The 16,707-nt window shown below is 43.4% G+C and overlaps 1 protein-coding gene across 3 annotated transcripts; it reads left to right on the forward strand.

Moving 5' to 3' along the window:
* Positions 1-2,096: 2,096 nt before the first annotated feature.
* ptp4a3b (protein tyrosine phosphatase 4A3b) lies at positions 2,097-16,506 on the forward strand. Of its 3 annotated transcripts, none has more exons than XM_012839495.2 (6): positions 2,097-2,256; positions 9,154-9,771; positions 10,138-10,230; positions 13,460-13,590; positions 15,130-15,204; positions 15,422-16,506. In XM_012839495.2, the coding sequence occupies exons 2-6, from the start codon at positions 9,676-9,678 to the stop codon at positions 15,537-15,539; spliced, it is 513 nt and encodes a 170-aa protein (XP_012694949.2). In that variant the 5' UTR covers positions 2,097-2,256; positions 9,154-9,675; the 3' UTR covers positions 15,540-16,506. The 3 variants fall into 3 exon arrangements, with proteins under 3 accessions (XP_012694949.2, XP_031432550.1, XP_031432551.1); XM_031576690.2 differs by lacking the exon at positions 2,097-2,256 and adding an exon at positions 8,333-8,515; XM_031576691.2 differs by lacking the exon at positions 2,097-2,256 and adding an exon at positions 8,634-8,719.
* The last annotated feature ends 201 nt before the right edge of the window (positions 16,507-16,707 follow it).

Below are 16,707 nucleotides of genomic sequence, written 5' to 3' on the forward strand. Positions count from 1 at the left end.
GCGTGCAACTTGGCAAAGCAATCACCACAATACAGGAGAACGTTCGGAGGAATGTGTGTTTGTCTTTGTGTGATGTGGCTGGCTTCTCTCAAATGGCTCAGGGGAAATATCTCAAGAGCCTCCGTCTAATGGACTTGGGAAGCGTCTCTGTTAAGTGATTTCACAGCTGAGTTCCTCCTCATATGCAGTGCAGTGTTACTGAGTCACTCCTCATATGCAGTGCAGTGTTACTGAGTTACTCCTCATATGCAGTGTTACTGTGTTACTCCTCATATGCAGTGTTACTGAGTTACTCCTCATATGCAGTGTTACTGTGTTACTGAGTTACTCCTCATATGCAGTGCAGTGTTACTGAGTTCCTCCTCATATGCAGTGCAGTGTTACTGTGTTACTGAGTTACTCCTCATATGCAGTGTTACTGTGTTACTGAGTGACTCCTCATATGCAGTGTTACTGTGTTACTGAGTGACTCCTCATATGCAGTGCAGTGTTACTGAGTTCCTCCTCATATGCAGTGCAGTGTTACTGTGTTACTGAGTTACTCCTCATATGCAGTGCAGTGTTACTGAAGCATCTCAGAGAACTTACTCCCCAAAACAAGATCCACATTTACAGCGCTCTGCACTTGATGTGCAAACAAGAAATAAAAATGAGTGCCATCACTACTTTATACAACCTAATGTACAAGTATGTAGGCAAAGGGATATTTACGGGGAAAGCCAAGCTTACGCTGGAGCATGGTTTACACTTGATGAATGGCACTTGGCTTAAGGCTACTTTATACTTGAACAGATGGACCTTGACACACTAATGCTGAATGCTCACCTTATGAGACAGGCCAAGTGCTAGTTACCTGGGCACAAGGATAGGTTTGCACTGCCCTATGGTATTGTATTGCGATTTAAGTATGTCTTAATCTTCAAATGTCGACATTAAGTTTGTTTTGATGAGGGGTTTGATAATGGTGTGAAAGTTAAGAGAGTGCTGTGGTAACGGCAGTAAAACTTCCATATTTGAGCTTTGAGATGTGGCCCTGTCTGGTGCCAAGAGTGAGCCAAGCGGAGCTGCTTCTGCTCCATGGCCTCTCAGTGTTCTGCTTTACAAGGCATAAGCAGCCCAGCTTGTGCCTTCTCCTTAGTTCAGCTCAATTAAGCAGCCTGTCTCGCCCTCTGAAGTCTCTGGCATGGCTCCTGCTCCTGCTCCTGCTCCTGCTCCTGCTCCTGCTCCTGCTCCTGCTCCTGCCTGTCTCACTCACTGGAGTCTCTGGCATGGCTCCTGCTCCATTCAGTTATTCCTTTATACCTTTGGTGCTGTCTAAAGAATGAGTAGGACCAGGTATCTCTCTCTCTCTCCGTCCCTCCCTCCCCTTCTAGTATCAACATTTCCAAATCAGATTCCTGAACAAACACTGAACCTTTGGCCCTCATTTACATTTGTCATAATGTGCATCTCATGGCCAGATAACAAGATAAAAGAGGTATAATTTATCCACATATTGTCTGCATGGGGCTGGGCCCAAACTCAGCCCCCTGTAATGTTGACAGGTACGGCAGAAAGGCTGTTTTAATGCAGGCAAACACATTATGGACTAGCTGTGGCTATGTGTAACACAGCTGTGCACTAGCAAGATATGCAAATGGGTCATTTTGTTCACCAACATTTTAAAATTAAATCTTTGCCAGATGTAAAGATGGATATTGGATATGCACATGGTTCGATCTCTTGTAATAAGTCACATGTGCCACTGTTTTAATGTGCGGTGAGAGGGTATTGGAACTGTTTGTGTTGGGAACATTTCGCCTCATGCCCCATTTATTACACTAACTCAGAACCTGTCCGAGTTGTGAAGAGTATGGATCAACTATCCAGCCATGTGACTTGGTGGGGAAAAGATGAGCTCATCCCTCCTGTGGAGCTTAGATTAGCCATGTTTCCATTTGGCCAGATTAGGTATGTCAGGTCAAAGTGATGAACAGGAAAATATGATCAGGAAGATTGAGAAAATCCCTTTTTCCATTTCCCCCACATAGGTATTTGATAATTGAGAGAATGAAGAAGGTTTTGAAGACGGAGGTCCACCCTCTGAAAGACATCATGACCAAGACCTAGAATGGGGCTGATGTGCTGGCAAAAAAAACATTGGCCATTTTAAGCAAAACCTTTATCTAGAGATGACCTGATGAGGAAGGTCCATTTCTCCTGTCCTGTCTGTCCCAGCTGACTTTATGGACAGCTGACTGCATACCACCAGTAGAGGTCAGTAAAGTGCCATGATATTAGTTTGACCTGTAAACATTAGGCCTCTCTGTGTTTGCCTTTTCTGTAATGTGTGGCTGGGTTCACTGTAGATCCCAGGAATGTTCTATGTAAGGTGCTCCTCTGGGTAGAATGGTTATCCTTTGTCACATTTCTGGTTTCTTTCTATGTTTTATATTGTCAACTACTAAGTAGTGAAATTAATGTAGAAAGTCTTGTTTTGCTCCTGTTTGACTGTTAGTTAGAATTGGGAATGTCTTTGGAAAGGGGAGCAGTCATTAGTTTAGTCCTATATTTCCAATGAAGTTAAGGTAAACAGTAGTTCTGTGTGAACAAGGCCTCTTCACTGGTTGAAAGATCTCTGATCCACGTCTGAGATGTTGTGTAACCCATCTTGAAGTTATCAGATGCCTCTGGATTGGGTGTCCCCTGTCAGCTTTCCATGTTTGTTTTTGTCCCTGTGACCTTTTGGCTCACCACACCACCCAGTGCAGTCAGTGGCTGTCCTCAGCAGTCATCGTTTTGGAGCCAATCACTCCTGAATAACCTTTTTTTTTCTCTTCAAAATGTTATACATCTAATCAGTGCTTCTGTTAATCCATCAAAAGTCAGTGATGCTTACAGATTTTCTAAGCAACCTTATACTGTCAGGTAACATGTAACAAATTGCACACTGCAGAATATATCCCAACACCAAATGTTTGTGTAATACAAGACCCGTGAACTTTTCAGCTACTCCTTAGTTGGACTTTAAGAAGACTCCATCATGTACTAGGACTAGGACAACATCTGAAGTGTCCTCGGGGGGAAACACTTACCATGTTGTTGGCTGTAATTGTGTAATGTGGTGTCTAAATTTGCATTTCTAAATGCCGTGAATGTGGTGTCAAATTTGTGAAGATGTTTTCTTAATTTGCGAGTGTTTTTGCCTGTTTGCATGGGGTTTTCTTAAGTTGCAGTGTGTTGACCTCTTCGAGCCACTGTATGTGTGTGTGTCTGTAGAAGACCTGCCAGTGCTCACTACTGGTGACATTTTCAAACTGGTTCCAGTGATATATAGACCGCCAAGGATTTGGGGTAGCAGCTTGATTTGATTTCAAGGACCTCTTGACCAAATTTAAGGGCATTAATATTAATTGATTATGCTCTTGGCTTATTGGTTTGACCTTGTTTGTAGAAAGACATTAAATCCTGAGTTACTTACTTTTAAGAGGGGTCCTCGGGTTTCAAAACAACTGCCCCCCGGCTCAGCACGTCCCCTAGACCTCTGAAGCAGAGTGGCCTTCTCTTCATCACAGCCCCACCAGATTTACTGCACAGCAGCTGCAGGGGATAAATTTAGCTCCCAGGTGTCTCTGAGAGCTCTGCCTTGCTGGCCGCCGCCGCACAGTGAAGTGCCACGAGTGCCGAGCCAAAACAATGCAGCCCAGCCGAGCTCCACTGACCTGTCAAATTCAGGTTCAACCTTGGTGGCACAGGGACACACCGACCCATTCTGCTCAGCATCTACTTAGCTTTTTGACTTGATTTTTGGATTTTACATCATGATGAAAGGGAGAAATAATGATATTCATATATACCATATATACCATAGTTTATCTTTTTTTAGAATACAAAAAAACGATCGTATTCCATGAGTAGTGTTGATATGGAAGAGGAAACAAACCATGACCCACCAGTGTGTTCAGTCAGTGTTGAATACTTCTAGTGTTCTAGCTTCTAGGTTAACCATTTTCAGGACCAGTCCTCTCAATGGTGGTATAAGCCGAGGCCTTGTTGCTTCAGTTTTATGTACATCGTGAAGTTCAGATCTCATCAACCAGACTAATTTGTGTAATGTGTAATCATAACTTGCATTTACATTGAAATTGTCCTTCGCACACAGACTTGAGGAGAGTTTGGAAATTGCAGTTGCTTCCTAAGAGAGCTAGTATATCTAATGAAAGAAGCAGGAACAGATGGGATTGTTAGGGAGCAATTGGTCTATAATATTTGCAGTGTAATCCGAATGTTGTTGAAACAGGAAAATGGCAGTCATTGCCACCATGCCTCTCTCAACCTGCCACCTCCCCCATGCCACTGTTCGGTTGTTTATTCCAGCAGGCTCCTGTGCTCCTGGGACCTCCCCTAAAAGCTGATCTTCTTATCGGCCTTCTAGTGCCTAAAGCCCTGGGCCAGTGACCTCTTTCTTTCTAGTGCCTAAAGCCCTGGGCCAGTCACTTCCTTGCCCACTTTCCCTTTAGAGCTCACCACCCGGGTCGTGCAAAGTTGGGGAACCGCTTTTCTTAACTGATTAAGGTTGACACTGCTAATGTGTTATTCCTTTTAGATTTGTGGGGGTTTGTAGGTTCTTTGAGCAGTGTTGATGGGCAGTGAGCAGTGCAAATGAAGTGTGTGTGTGTGTGTGTGTGTGTGTGTGTGTGTGTCTGTGTGTGTGTGTGACCAATGACCTTGGCTTTGCCAGTGCAGTGTCATACAAAGGTGGTAAAACCAACTATTAGATTTATATCTGTTCAATTGTATGTCTACTGATGGGTGAAAATATCATTACTGAAACAACTACCCTTTCCAGAAACTGCTCTTTCCAGAAAGTACTGTCTGAGATTAAGTTTCCTTTAATACAATGAAGTCAATCAGCCAAGGTCATACTGTGTTGATCTGAACATGTGATGCTGTTACTTAATTTGGCTGGCCGTGCGTGATGTTTACGAGTGAGCCCTGTAAACATGCTCCAGTCTTCTCTCATGCTGCGCGGCCCTCGGTGATGTCACCCTGTGTGGAATCCTCCAATAAAGACTCCTGTTTGATGGCAGTGGCTGGACTTCAGGGAATGCAGGCCTGGGCATTGTGTGAAGTTGTTTATGAACCCGGCAGCATCCACCAGCAGCATCCATCAGTGGGGGTCTTCAAATTCCTCAGTGATCCATGAAGTTGATTTGATAAAAGTAGAACTGCAGTACAGTGTCCGCATTTTGACACTTCATGAATAACCAACGGGGGTTCATTTTGTATATGTAGTATAGACCAAAAAGCCACACTGAACACCTGAGAGACATAATGCCAACAGGTTGGATCACATTTCGAGGGCAGTGCCACTATATTTACAAGTTAGCAGAGATGGCCTAGTCCCACACTTGAGTGCCTCTCCTTTCACTTGAGAATTGTGGAAAAGGATCACGCCGGAGAGGTGATCAGCTCTCCCTCACGCCGCGGAGGGGGGAAGGCCTTCTGATGGGGTGTATGTCCATGAGGATTTAGGTGGCAGTTGTAGAGTTGGGGGGAAACTGAGAAACAGAATAAATAAACGTTTTAAAATCTTGAAAAGGAAAGTCTTTGGAGTACTGCTGACAAACAAAACACGAGGATGAACAATGTTTTCAAAGAAACTCTAGTTCTGGTAGAATATGAGCCATTGTTTGATAGTCCTGAAGGGTGCTTTGTGATCAGGGCAAATGGTCAAAGCTTTTCTTTGAAGATGTGGTGGTTTCTTGACACACTGCTCAGGATTAAATCTTAAATAAACCTTAAATAACACTTACCTTGAACATATGTCCTTGTGCAGGCCATTGCTAATAAGTATGTCCCATTTATTTCCATGAATTAATAGGCATTAACAGACATTATTGGTTCCTGTTTGAGCAATATTATTTCCCTAGTAGTCATCCACTCGTGATTAGAATATATTTATAAGAATGACCTAGATCTTATGGATTTAGCATATTGATGAATGTACTAGAACACTGAAAAGTAGTCATCTAATCCTTTCAGGTGAATAATGAATCAAGAGAGTTTTGAGTATATAATATAATCTAGTGAGCATGTAAATAACTAGCAAGACTGTTGGCAACTTTTAACTTTGGTTTAGGAGACTTTGATTCAATCTGTTACAGATTGTAAGATATACATCAGGAGCCCTGTTTTTGTGAGTAAATGGCATATGAATGTATAGCAATATAGGATTATAAAACTTGATGAGATCATCTCCAGGGCGTGTATTCACAAATAATTTAAAAGCTAAATGTAGCTCCTAACTTGACTATTTGGGAGACGGTCCTAAAAATGATGGGCATGTCAGTCCTACCTTTGGGAATCCTCATTTTTTGATTTGAGTGATTCACAGTTTTTAGTATTTTTAGCATTTTAAAGAGGACCTTTTATGCTCATTTTTAATGTTCATAATTACATTTTTTGGATCTACTAGAATAGATTTACATGCTTCAGTGATCCAAAAGCACTATTTTTCTCATACTGTATGTCTCAATTCACCCTCTGTCTGAAACACTCTGTTAGAGTCTTTAAGCCCTCCTTCCCGGTGAGGATATAAACTCCTGTAATGTTGATTCTCGATCAGCAAATGACAATGAGACTCACACTCACTCACAGGCCGTGGCTAGGGGAGGTGGACTGCCCAGTTCAAGATGTAGAGAAGTCCCAAACGGTCAACTGTATGACGGCCTCAAGTTAGCATCGGCCTCAAGTCGGTCTTGCAAGGTTCAGGATAATTTTAAACAGTAGATGGCCAGTATGTTGAGCCATTTTCAACCCATAGTATTTAGTTTTTTAAATGTGAATTTTTTTTTCTGTATTAACACCAGCATTGATGTTTCGTTAGTCATGTAATTTAGTTTACACCTTAAACAGATTTAAGGGTGCACTTAGAAAATAAATTCCTGTGAGAAAATTAATGGGTTTTTGTAAAGTGACTATTATTACAGAATTCTATGGCAATAAGATTGGCACGATTGCTACGGATCCGTGTCAATAGTTCATCAGTAGTCGGCACCCCCTTACAATTCATGTCCAAGTTGGTACAGTGAACAGCATTGCTGCCAACGCAGCTGACCTGGGTTTGAGTCCCAGTCCATTTAAGTTGCTTGGGAGAAAAATGTGTGCTGAATACTTCACATTTACCTTTAATCAATTTATGCAGAGTTACAGACTTAACATATGACCTACCCTGACTGCCACGTCATGGAGGTACACCGACAGGGGGGCATTGGGCCCTGTGAGACGGGCCCCAGAGGGCCGCCTGCGCTGTGCAGCCATACCTTGACTCGACACCGCACTAGGACTCACCACAGTGGGGAGGCAGCCGTTGTTTTGACCCTCTCCGCTGACAAACACCGTGTTCCCTAATGCTACTGAATAGGAATAAAACCATACAAAAATAAATCGACGAAAAAATCGGCCATGGCAATAGATATAGACGGGGGAAAAAACATTCCGTACTGGTAAAACTCAGACTATTGGTACGAATCTAATTCCCTGTCACTTACGCACGTTATTCCATTATAATTTAATTTGTATCCTATGTCATATATATATGTATGTATATGTATATATGTATATGTTTGTTTATTTGTCGTTCTTTTCGGTAGGCGATGCAGCACATGCCTACCCACAGGCACAGTGGCACTCATGAAGCAAGCAAGCAAACTCGTGCATGAGACTTGACGTCATAGGAACGGAGTCTTTCTGTAGCCCTGGAGTTCTCGCTTTTCCTCAGTAAATGTTGGTGTCCGCAGCTTTGTGAATAGGATTTACGAGAAAATGATTAGTTATTTGAGTGCGATTTAGGAATAGGCCTACTCCTAGTGGTAAGACTACGTATCTGCAGGCTATCTGCAGTGTATAAACGCAGTGACTACTCATTGATTAACTGGTCACTACGGTAAGCACATTTTTACAAAGAATGCATAATTTCTTTGACTTTTACCTGCGTCGTTTCGCATGTAAATGCCTTGAATTGTGGTAGTCTATTCTTTATTAGACTGCTATAGTGACCTGTAGCCTATGTGGAAATTTGGCACATGAAGTGATCTTTTCCGTTTAAGTCTAAGTTACCAAGTTGGCCTACCTTCTACCTCATTGGTCTCAGTAGCCGATAACAACCTATGGATTAAGTACATTCTGACCACATGTGGGGGAATATTCTTGGCATTGACAATTAGCAGTATTGCTCATCTTCACGGTAGCTTGCAACGTTACCTATTTGGCTTAGTTAGTGGCTGGGCTATTTTTATAGTGAGGCCGGGAGAGAGGGAGGGGCTGCTCTACTCGCAGCCTAAGAGCATTAAGTGTGCATTTGTTTGTGACATTAGCATTTGAGTGCTGTCAGTGTCATATGGCAAGCCAAGGCAGCTTCAACTGGTTCAGAGCAGAGACGGTTATTAGTATTAACCATAGCGTCCGTTTACAGGGCTCTATTCCTTCTGAAGAGTTGTTCGTAATCCTGAACGGAGCACAGCTCAACACCGAGGTAAGAGCCACAGGAGTAAGAGGACCGAGGAAAGACCAGTGGGTGTTTGGAGGAGCAGTGGATATTCCAGTGTAGACCCGTCAGATAATTAACAAGTTGGTGCGTGGATAAATCTGCGGATTTTCGACGCGGAGCCAGGGGCAATCCTGTCACATTTAGCGTCTAGCAAGTAACTCTTCGGCTCTTCTACAGGAAAGGCTACAAGTACGTGGCGGTTGAGTTGATTTAGTTGATATAACTTAAGTTACGTAGTTTTTCTCCACCTGAAAACATGTGTCTGAGAGGTTAGCGCAGGTGAGCGGCATTGTCGTGTGGGCTGCCTCTGTGGAACGTTTCATGTTGTTGTGTATCGGGGGACGTCTCCTTGTCATTTGCAGTCATCTCTATTTACGTGGATCCCTAACAGTAGTAACATATTTTTTTAAAGAGTTGTTGTAGGTTACCTGTTATTGGAATTCCGACTTGTCTAGCTATAGGGAAACTATGACTGGTGTCTATGTATGACCTGTATATGTATGTAGGTATTGTTATGGAACACAAAGAATATAGAATTTTCGAAAGATTGTATATTTAGGATTAGAATGTGTGGAGTGTATTCATGCTCATTCCTAACTGGATTCTCTCTTCACTCTTTACAGTATTGTATCCCAGCATTGTTGATGGAGTTCTTGCAAAGGAGCGGAGATTACTGCCACGCCCAACATCTCATTGCTTAGGCCACAGGGCAGATGCCTATCTCTGCCCTTTGAATGCCCAAAGTAATACCAGCCTGCCCACACAGTTGTCCTTCTGGCTGGCAACCGCAAAGCAGACCAATGGGTTAAAGAGAGACTGGGCCTAGGACAGTGTCACCTAACCGCGAGCACTCTACTCCCCATTTCCCCTCCTCTCAGCTCTTCTCACACGGTTGTACCACAGAGACCAACCGCACTCTGGTCCTGCTTAGGCCGCAGACTACTGGGGGGGCTGATGCTCCGAGGGTTTTTTTTTTTTGGTTGGGTCTGAGTGGCTGCTGACTGGAGAATACTGCGGAGCTGTGCTAGCCGGGAGGAGTACTCGGCTGTTTGCACACGCACAGAGGTGTCTTGTTTGGTCCTGTGGAGGCTGGCCCAGTCTGGGGGTGTATTTCTCCAGGAGGTGAGCTTCAGGGTGTGGCCAGGATGAACCGGCCGGCCCCCGTCGAGCTCAGCTACAAAACGATGCGCTTCCTCATCACACACAACCCAACCAATGCCACCCTCGGGACGTTCATCGAGGTGAGAGTCACACGCACATTGGTCATGCACGATGGTCATGCACAACAAGACAGCAATGTCAGTCCGAACCGTAGACTCAGAACTTCAGCTTTGATTCATTTTCATGTATAGTGTCATGACATGAAAAGCATCATGTTCACCATATTGTTGTGATCACCTACAATGCTGTCAGGTCAGATGTGTTGCATAAATGAATATAAAGTTTAAAAGTCTAACATTGGTAAACACCATGCACATATATTATTCACTGTTTCAGGAACTGTTGTTTGCCAGTTACACCACTCCAATGGTGCTCCAGATGCCTGGCTTTATGCCGTTTGGCTTCAATGACCTGAGAAAATCTGCTTACTTTTTCTGTTTTTACAGGACTTGAAGAAGTATGGTGCAACAACAGTTGTGAGAGTGTGTGAGGTCACCTATGACAAAACCCCCCTGGAGAAGGATGGGATTACCGTGATGGTAAAGGACTTCCCGCCCACCCAAGTTTCTACTGTATACGTCACAGGATGCTCTCTCATTACACAGCATTGGTTTGGAGGTTATTTCATACACATAATTTATAGGAACACGGGAGGTTTTGGCACTCTGGTCTGCTCTACTGCTTTACTCAAACTCACAACCTCACAAAAATGGAGAGATTTGTACACCAATGTTTAGGTTGATGAGGTATTTTCTCCAAAATGGCATTGCCGTGATCCCATATCCACATTTGTGTCTTCTCCTCTCTGCTCTGAGGGATGCCCTGCAGCTATGAGGAAGTGCATGTGTGTGCAGGTGTCTCTCGAACCTGCACTTATAGGCAGACTTTACATTTTTAGGAAACAAGTCAATACTTTCACTGTATATGAAATGGCACTCCTGATACTGTCCAGAGGTGAACCCCGGAGGTGAATACTTTACGAACATGGGCACATTTCCCTGTGACATGGGCTCTTTCATCAGAATTATGTAGTTTCCATGGTGAGGGATTGGGATTGCTTTTTGGTTTCCAGGGATTTGTTTGCAACAATGGAAGCTCTGTCATGTTGTCCCCTTTGATGTCGATGCAGAAGTTAGCCGCCGGAGTAAGCAGTGCTAGCGGGAGAAGACACTCTGGACATTCCCGTCCCATGTCCCCCTGTTTACTGTCAAATGTTCCTTCTCTGTGTCCAAGAGTCACATGTGTTTTCAATTTGGCTTATCAACATTTCCCCCGTTGCCATGGGCGCTGGAGTGTTTGACAAGGGGGCTTGGTCACTCCCCTCCATGCTTTAGTTCTGCCACTTGAAAATGAACAGGCTGCCTCTTTCTAGTGTCTAGGGTTAAGGTCAGGTTAGAGGTCGGAGGTTAACCGGTAATGATAAAATTAGAACTGAGGTTGGTGGTTAAGAATTTGTGGTAGAAGTTTGTGTTGGGGTCTCACGGTAATGTTTATGCTTATTGTCTTGCACAGTTTGTGGAAAGGGTGACTGACAACTCTCAAGACTGCATGGTTTCAGCTAATTCTGCCGAGCTGATGACTGGCTTCACAGCTTCATCCTTAGCCACCTCTTACTTAAACACTACCAAGAAAGGCTTCCCTAATGCTATTCAACTTGCCACTTTGGCTGCCAATCTGCCACCTGTGGCTTTACCTGGCACACTTGAAGGTTCTAGTTTAGCAGCTGTCATTTGTGGAGGGTTGCTAAGCCATGCTGGGCACCTATGAATAGTGCTGAGGTAGTGTTTCAGATGTGTGCAGTCACATCATCCATTGCACTCCTGCAGAGATGGAAAGAAATGGAGGTGTGAGGTTTGTAAGTGAGGTGTTGGTTGACAGGAAACAGGTGTTGCAAACCTCCCTCTGACCACTGTAGTGTCAGGTCGCTGGAAGAAAATACAGGTATGTGATTCAAAGAAAGTCAGTGGACGTTTGCCACAATTAGACCATGGCAGTAGTGCAATCATCCAGCCACGTCGGTAGTGCAGACTCCACATGTCCTAGAGGGGCCTCTGGGAATTAATAGCTTACGGTTAACATTCCAGACAGGACCAAGGCCTGTTAACCTCTTAGTGGATTTAAACGTTATATTTAACCTGAAGAGATTCTTGACTGCCTCAGCTGGAGGGGATGGTTCTTATGATGGTTGTTTGTGGTTCCCCTTCCCTAATTAAGTCAGAGGTTAAGCTAATATGGCTTCTCAATGGAGAGAGGGTGGTGGAATGTCTACTTGTTGTTGGAAGTAGGTCAGTTTATGAAATTCTTTGTATAACAATAGAAGGTAAATGGAAAGACATTCAAAATCAGCTTTGTTGTGCTGTCGCAGACATTCTGTCAGAGCCAATCTGTCTTAAAAACCCACACCGGAGTCTAACACAATGGTGGCACCTAGTGGGTACGACGGTTAGCTTTCTCTGGCTTATGATGGGTTAGGATAAAGGTTGCTCTGAAAAAGGCCATCACTCTATCACTACAGAGAGATTACACAACACTTAAGCATTTCAGCAGTAAATAACACTGTATATAATACTTTGAGGCGGGACTGTATATATATTAAGGTCCTATTTGGAAAATGTGGAATTGAGTTAGTTAAACGGAAATGACAGTTAAACGGAATTGCGTGGAATATGACATTTTCAAATAAAACGACTCCTCCATTCGATAGCATTATAGGCAACATTTCAGCCCAGACAGTGACAGACAGAGGCACATCAAAGATGTTGTCTGAGACAATGAAACAACAACTCGGTAAATGTTGCATTTGCTTTGTGTCTCATTGATCTGACACATCCCTATGTAATGTGAACCGAACAGGAGTCAGTCATTGTAACACAGACTAAAACTGGCAGACATTGGGGCAGCATCTGAATATTCTTAGAATAACCATGAGACTAAGAATGGACATGCAGACTATCATAACACAAGTGGCTCACTAACTCGGCAGACCTACGAGTCTTGTAACTGCAAACCAGAGGTTAATCTCCCCTTGAATCCGTTTTCAATTTTTTCATTCTATAAAATAAAAATTGAAAATGACAGTATTTGTAGGCTTTGGGGTTATAGTAGCTACCCCTACATACCTTATTGCAACAGGTCTGTCACCTTAGACAGATACAAATGTGTGTAAAAGCACAGTAGCCCAGGTGGAGTTTTTGATTGGACATGTGATTTGATGATTCAATGATTTAATGATGATGATGATGATGATGATGATGATTTGATGATCTGTTGCACCTGTACTTTTAACATGCAGTCCAAGCAAAGTCTGCTGCACTCCTAGTGCCCATGGCGTTGCCATGGTAATGGCCTGAAGTTCTTGGCAAGCATATGATCTGTCTCGTGTGGTTTTCATTTGCACCCTTGCATATTAACTTATGCTCCTGCATGTACCTACATATTCAGTCATTTGCGTGCACGCACACTTTGCCCCTGCTCAGACAAACCCATGTACTCTTGGATGAAAAATCAGATCTCCTTTTAGGAGGCGATTCTTTTGACAAACAGAATTATTCAAATTCAAATCTGGCACATAACGATAAATGAGATATTATGTTAATTGGTGAAATACAGATTCATCAGGCTTCAGTTTTAGCCTCGTAGTCTCTCTCTTTTTGAGATGACGCAGGCTGGAGTAGTAGCCGCTCACTGTCCCGGTCTCTGTGTCTCCTTTTGAGATGACGCAGGCTGGAGTAGCCGCTCACTGTCCCGGTCTCTGTGTCTCCTTTGCAGGATTGGCCCTTTGATGATGGGGCTCCACCACCCACTAAGATAGTGGATGACTGGCTGACCTTGCTGAAGAACAAGTTCTGTGAGGATCCTGGCTGCTGTGTGGCTGTTCACTGCGTAGCTGGACTGGGTCGGTGAGTAGGACCTCATCAAGCCGCAGGACCGAGGCGCTCACTGAGAATGATTTGTACACTTTAGCATGGAAACATACATTTGTGTGTGTGTATGAGACTTCACAAAACTCTGCCGTGCAGTGAAGTAGTCTTGAAGTAAGTTTAAAGGCTTCTCAGCTGAAAGGCAGTGTTTGCTACTGGAAGGCACATCTGAAAGGCGCTGGAGCATTTGTGAAGGCTGGTAAGCCCCCCAGTCCTTAGCAGTCCGTGTCCTCTGCACATGAAAATGTGACCAGACGGTCAGTAAGTGGGAGCTTTCAGATCCGATCAGGGTTGAGCCTATCCATTGGTGGTGTTAAGCTGAAGGATACCTTCTCTCCTGGGCCCCTCAACTGACCCCTGACCCCCCCCCCCCCCCCTCTGACTGGTGAAGCACCAGACTTTCTGACGTACTTCTGGCCCAGGGAATGCTTGACAAGGTACCAGTGTTTGTTTTAGTCAGTAGAGTTTGTTTTGGTATTTATATGGAGATCCTGTTGGTCCTCTGTGGTGTCCTCAGAAACTTATTTCTTATGGGGATGGGTGTCTTCCTGACTCATTTGGGGGGGACTTCATTGAATTACTTAATGCTTACCCCAATGACAAAACAATCCACAATCATTTCTCATGTTGTATCACACAACCAATTATTTGCACGAATCCTTCAAGAGGGAGTTGCTTGAGCCCTATGTTACTAGTGTACTTCCTTTTTTAAATTTGGCATAAAATGCAGTATAAAGGCCCTTTCAATATGTCATGTAAATAACAGAAAGTTTCCAAGGCAAAAACATTTTATGTATTTATATCAGAAAAGTATTTTAGTGTTTGTTGATGGTGGTAAACTTAGAGACAGTACGCAATGAGTCGCCACTTTTTGAAGCAGGTTTTTATAGGCAACTAGTATTGGTATCCTCTTCTAATGAATTTTCATGGTATATAATCATGCAAAGGACAGATAAACACACCTGTCATTCAGACTAGTTGCCTAGGCTATGCACTATGCAGTTCTATGGTCTGGGTAGAACCACCCCAGGAAAATGTCAAAAAAAATGAAAAAAGCTTTCACAGCAGGACATTGCCAACTTGGTATATCGCCAAAAGACATGAGTTAGCTCTTTTATCAGTGGCAGCTCTGCTGTTGTTGGTGTTTGTAAGAATTGTGCATGCCTTAATGCACTTAATAGCACACCACTGCAGTCTCTGTCTTGGCTTAACTAGTAGCCCTGAGTTGGACCTAGTGATGAAGAATGTCTGGAAAAGATTAAAGCCCTTGTCCAGGCATTATATGCATCTGTCGCAGCAATATTGGGTTCAGTGCACTCCTTGGAGAGTGTTTGGGTGCATCTAAGGGCAGGGGAGAACCATTTTGAATCCATTCCCACACACATACACTAGGTGGTACACTTGTTCAGAAGTACCAGATTATCCTGGAAAGCCTTTTCTTGGAAATGTTTTGCACTGGGAGAACATGGGCTGGTCTTTCTCAGCTGTGTGTCTCACAGCTAATTCTGTTCTCTGCAGAGCTCCCGTAATGGTTGCCCTGGCACTGATCGAGAGTGGGATGAAATATGAGGATGCCGTTCAGTTCATCAGACAGTGAGTGAATCTTAAGATTGCTTCAGAGATGTGTCTGTCTGTTGTCTGTCTGTCTGTCTCTCTCTCTTTCTTTCTCTCTCTCTCTCTCTCTCTCTCTCCTGCTATCTTTATTTCTTTATTTATGCAACATACTGAATCCATGGTAAAAATGTAATTCATGTATTGAACATCACAGAGCAGTTATTTGTGTGCTGTTTTTTTTTGTTTGTACCAACAGGAAGCGCCGAGGAGCCATCAACAGCAAACAGCTGACTTATTTAGAGAAACACAGATCCAAGCAGAGACTGCGCTTCAAAGAGCCACACAACCACAAGAACAAATGCTCCATCATGTAAACCCAGGACTCCCAGCCAACACTGTGAAATAGACAGATGGCTAGGCCACAAGATCAGTGTATTTAACTCTGGAGATGAATTAAGAGACTGAGCATCCCCTCTGGTTTTACTGTGGGATACCTGATTCACTGGGACAATCTCAGGGCTGCCACGGACAAGCCACCACAATGTAGTTGAACAACATAAACTCTCTTTTTTTTTTTTAAGGATACACACACCCTCATTGTCCGCTTGAAACTCCAGATCAATCAGAGCAGTTTGGTGGTTCTCAAATCCAAAGCCAATTTCAGCCACCATTGTCATAACTGCTGACTGCAATAGCCATCTTAAAATCCGTTAAAATGGAGAGGACACTGAATGGTTATTTATATTTTTGTCTCGAGGCTCATTTACGACTCTGATATGGTCAATGTATTTTCACATCACAGTGCTTGTCAATTATGCTTGGTTTCTCCCATGTTTTTGATGTCATTTTGTTGTTTCACATTGTCACACCCATAGCCCCCTTTCTACAACACCACTGAAACCATTATGTGGGGAGATTACCACGTGGGGTTAAAGGGTGGGGAGTCCTTAAAAACAAAGCATTGTGATAATATAAATACATTGTGATAATATAAATACATTGTGATAATATAATACTCTGGGAACTGGGATGCCACGCCACTAGCTGCTTCTAGAAGAAATGTGGGGGTGACCTGGGATGAGTTTGTAATGATGGGGATGAAAGGTCTCTGAGAGCCACTGATATGAGTTCTGCTGCTCTGTACTCACATGGGGTCCCCTTGTTTGTGTGTGTGTGTGTGTGTGTGTGTGTGTGTGAAGAGCGTCACAATGCGGTGAGGCTTGAATTGGGACAACAACTCATTCTCTGGGATTCTGCATATCAGTCTGACCTCTGAAATAAAGGCCACACAATGGTTTGTTCACAGTGAATGAAGTTGACATAATAAAGTATTTAAAAATATGTTGTCACCTGGAATTGGCAGAGGTGAAAGGGAATGGTATAGCTACAAACATAACCACGGAAACCTGAACCTCTTCGTGTCACAGAAACGCAGTGTCAGCACATGCATTCACAGTTGCAAGTGTTCAAGCTGATGAGTGTAAATAATATAAGCGTGAAGAGGATGCTGCTTAATTTTATCTTAAGCTTAATATTTTTTTT

This window comes from Clupea harengus, chromosome 11, assembly GCF_900700415.2.
Source record: "Clupea harengus chromosome 11, Ch_v2.0.2, whole genome shotgun sequence".
In the NCBI taxonomy this organism is placed as follows: domain Eukaryota; kingdom Metazoa; phylum Chordata; class Actinopteri; order Clupeiformes; family Clupeidae; genus Clupea; species Clupea harengus.

Excerpts from the sequence above, each read along its gene's own strand:
- ptp4a3b (XM_012839495.2), top strand. The coding sequence starts at position 9,676 with ATGAACCGGCCGGCCCCCGTCGAGCTCAGCTACAAAACGATGCGCTTC. Across the intron at positions 9,772-10,137 it reads CCCTCGGGACGTTCATCGAG|GACTTGAAGAAGTATGGTGC; the intron begins GTGAGAGTCACA and ends CTGTTTTTACAG. Across the intron at positions 13,591-15,129 it reads TGCGTAGCTGGACTGGGTCG|AGCTCCCGTAATGGTTGCCC; the intron begins GTGAGTAGGACC and ends TGTTCTCTGCAG.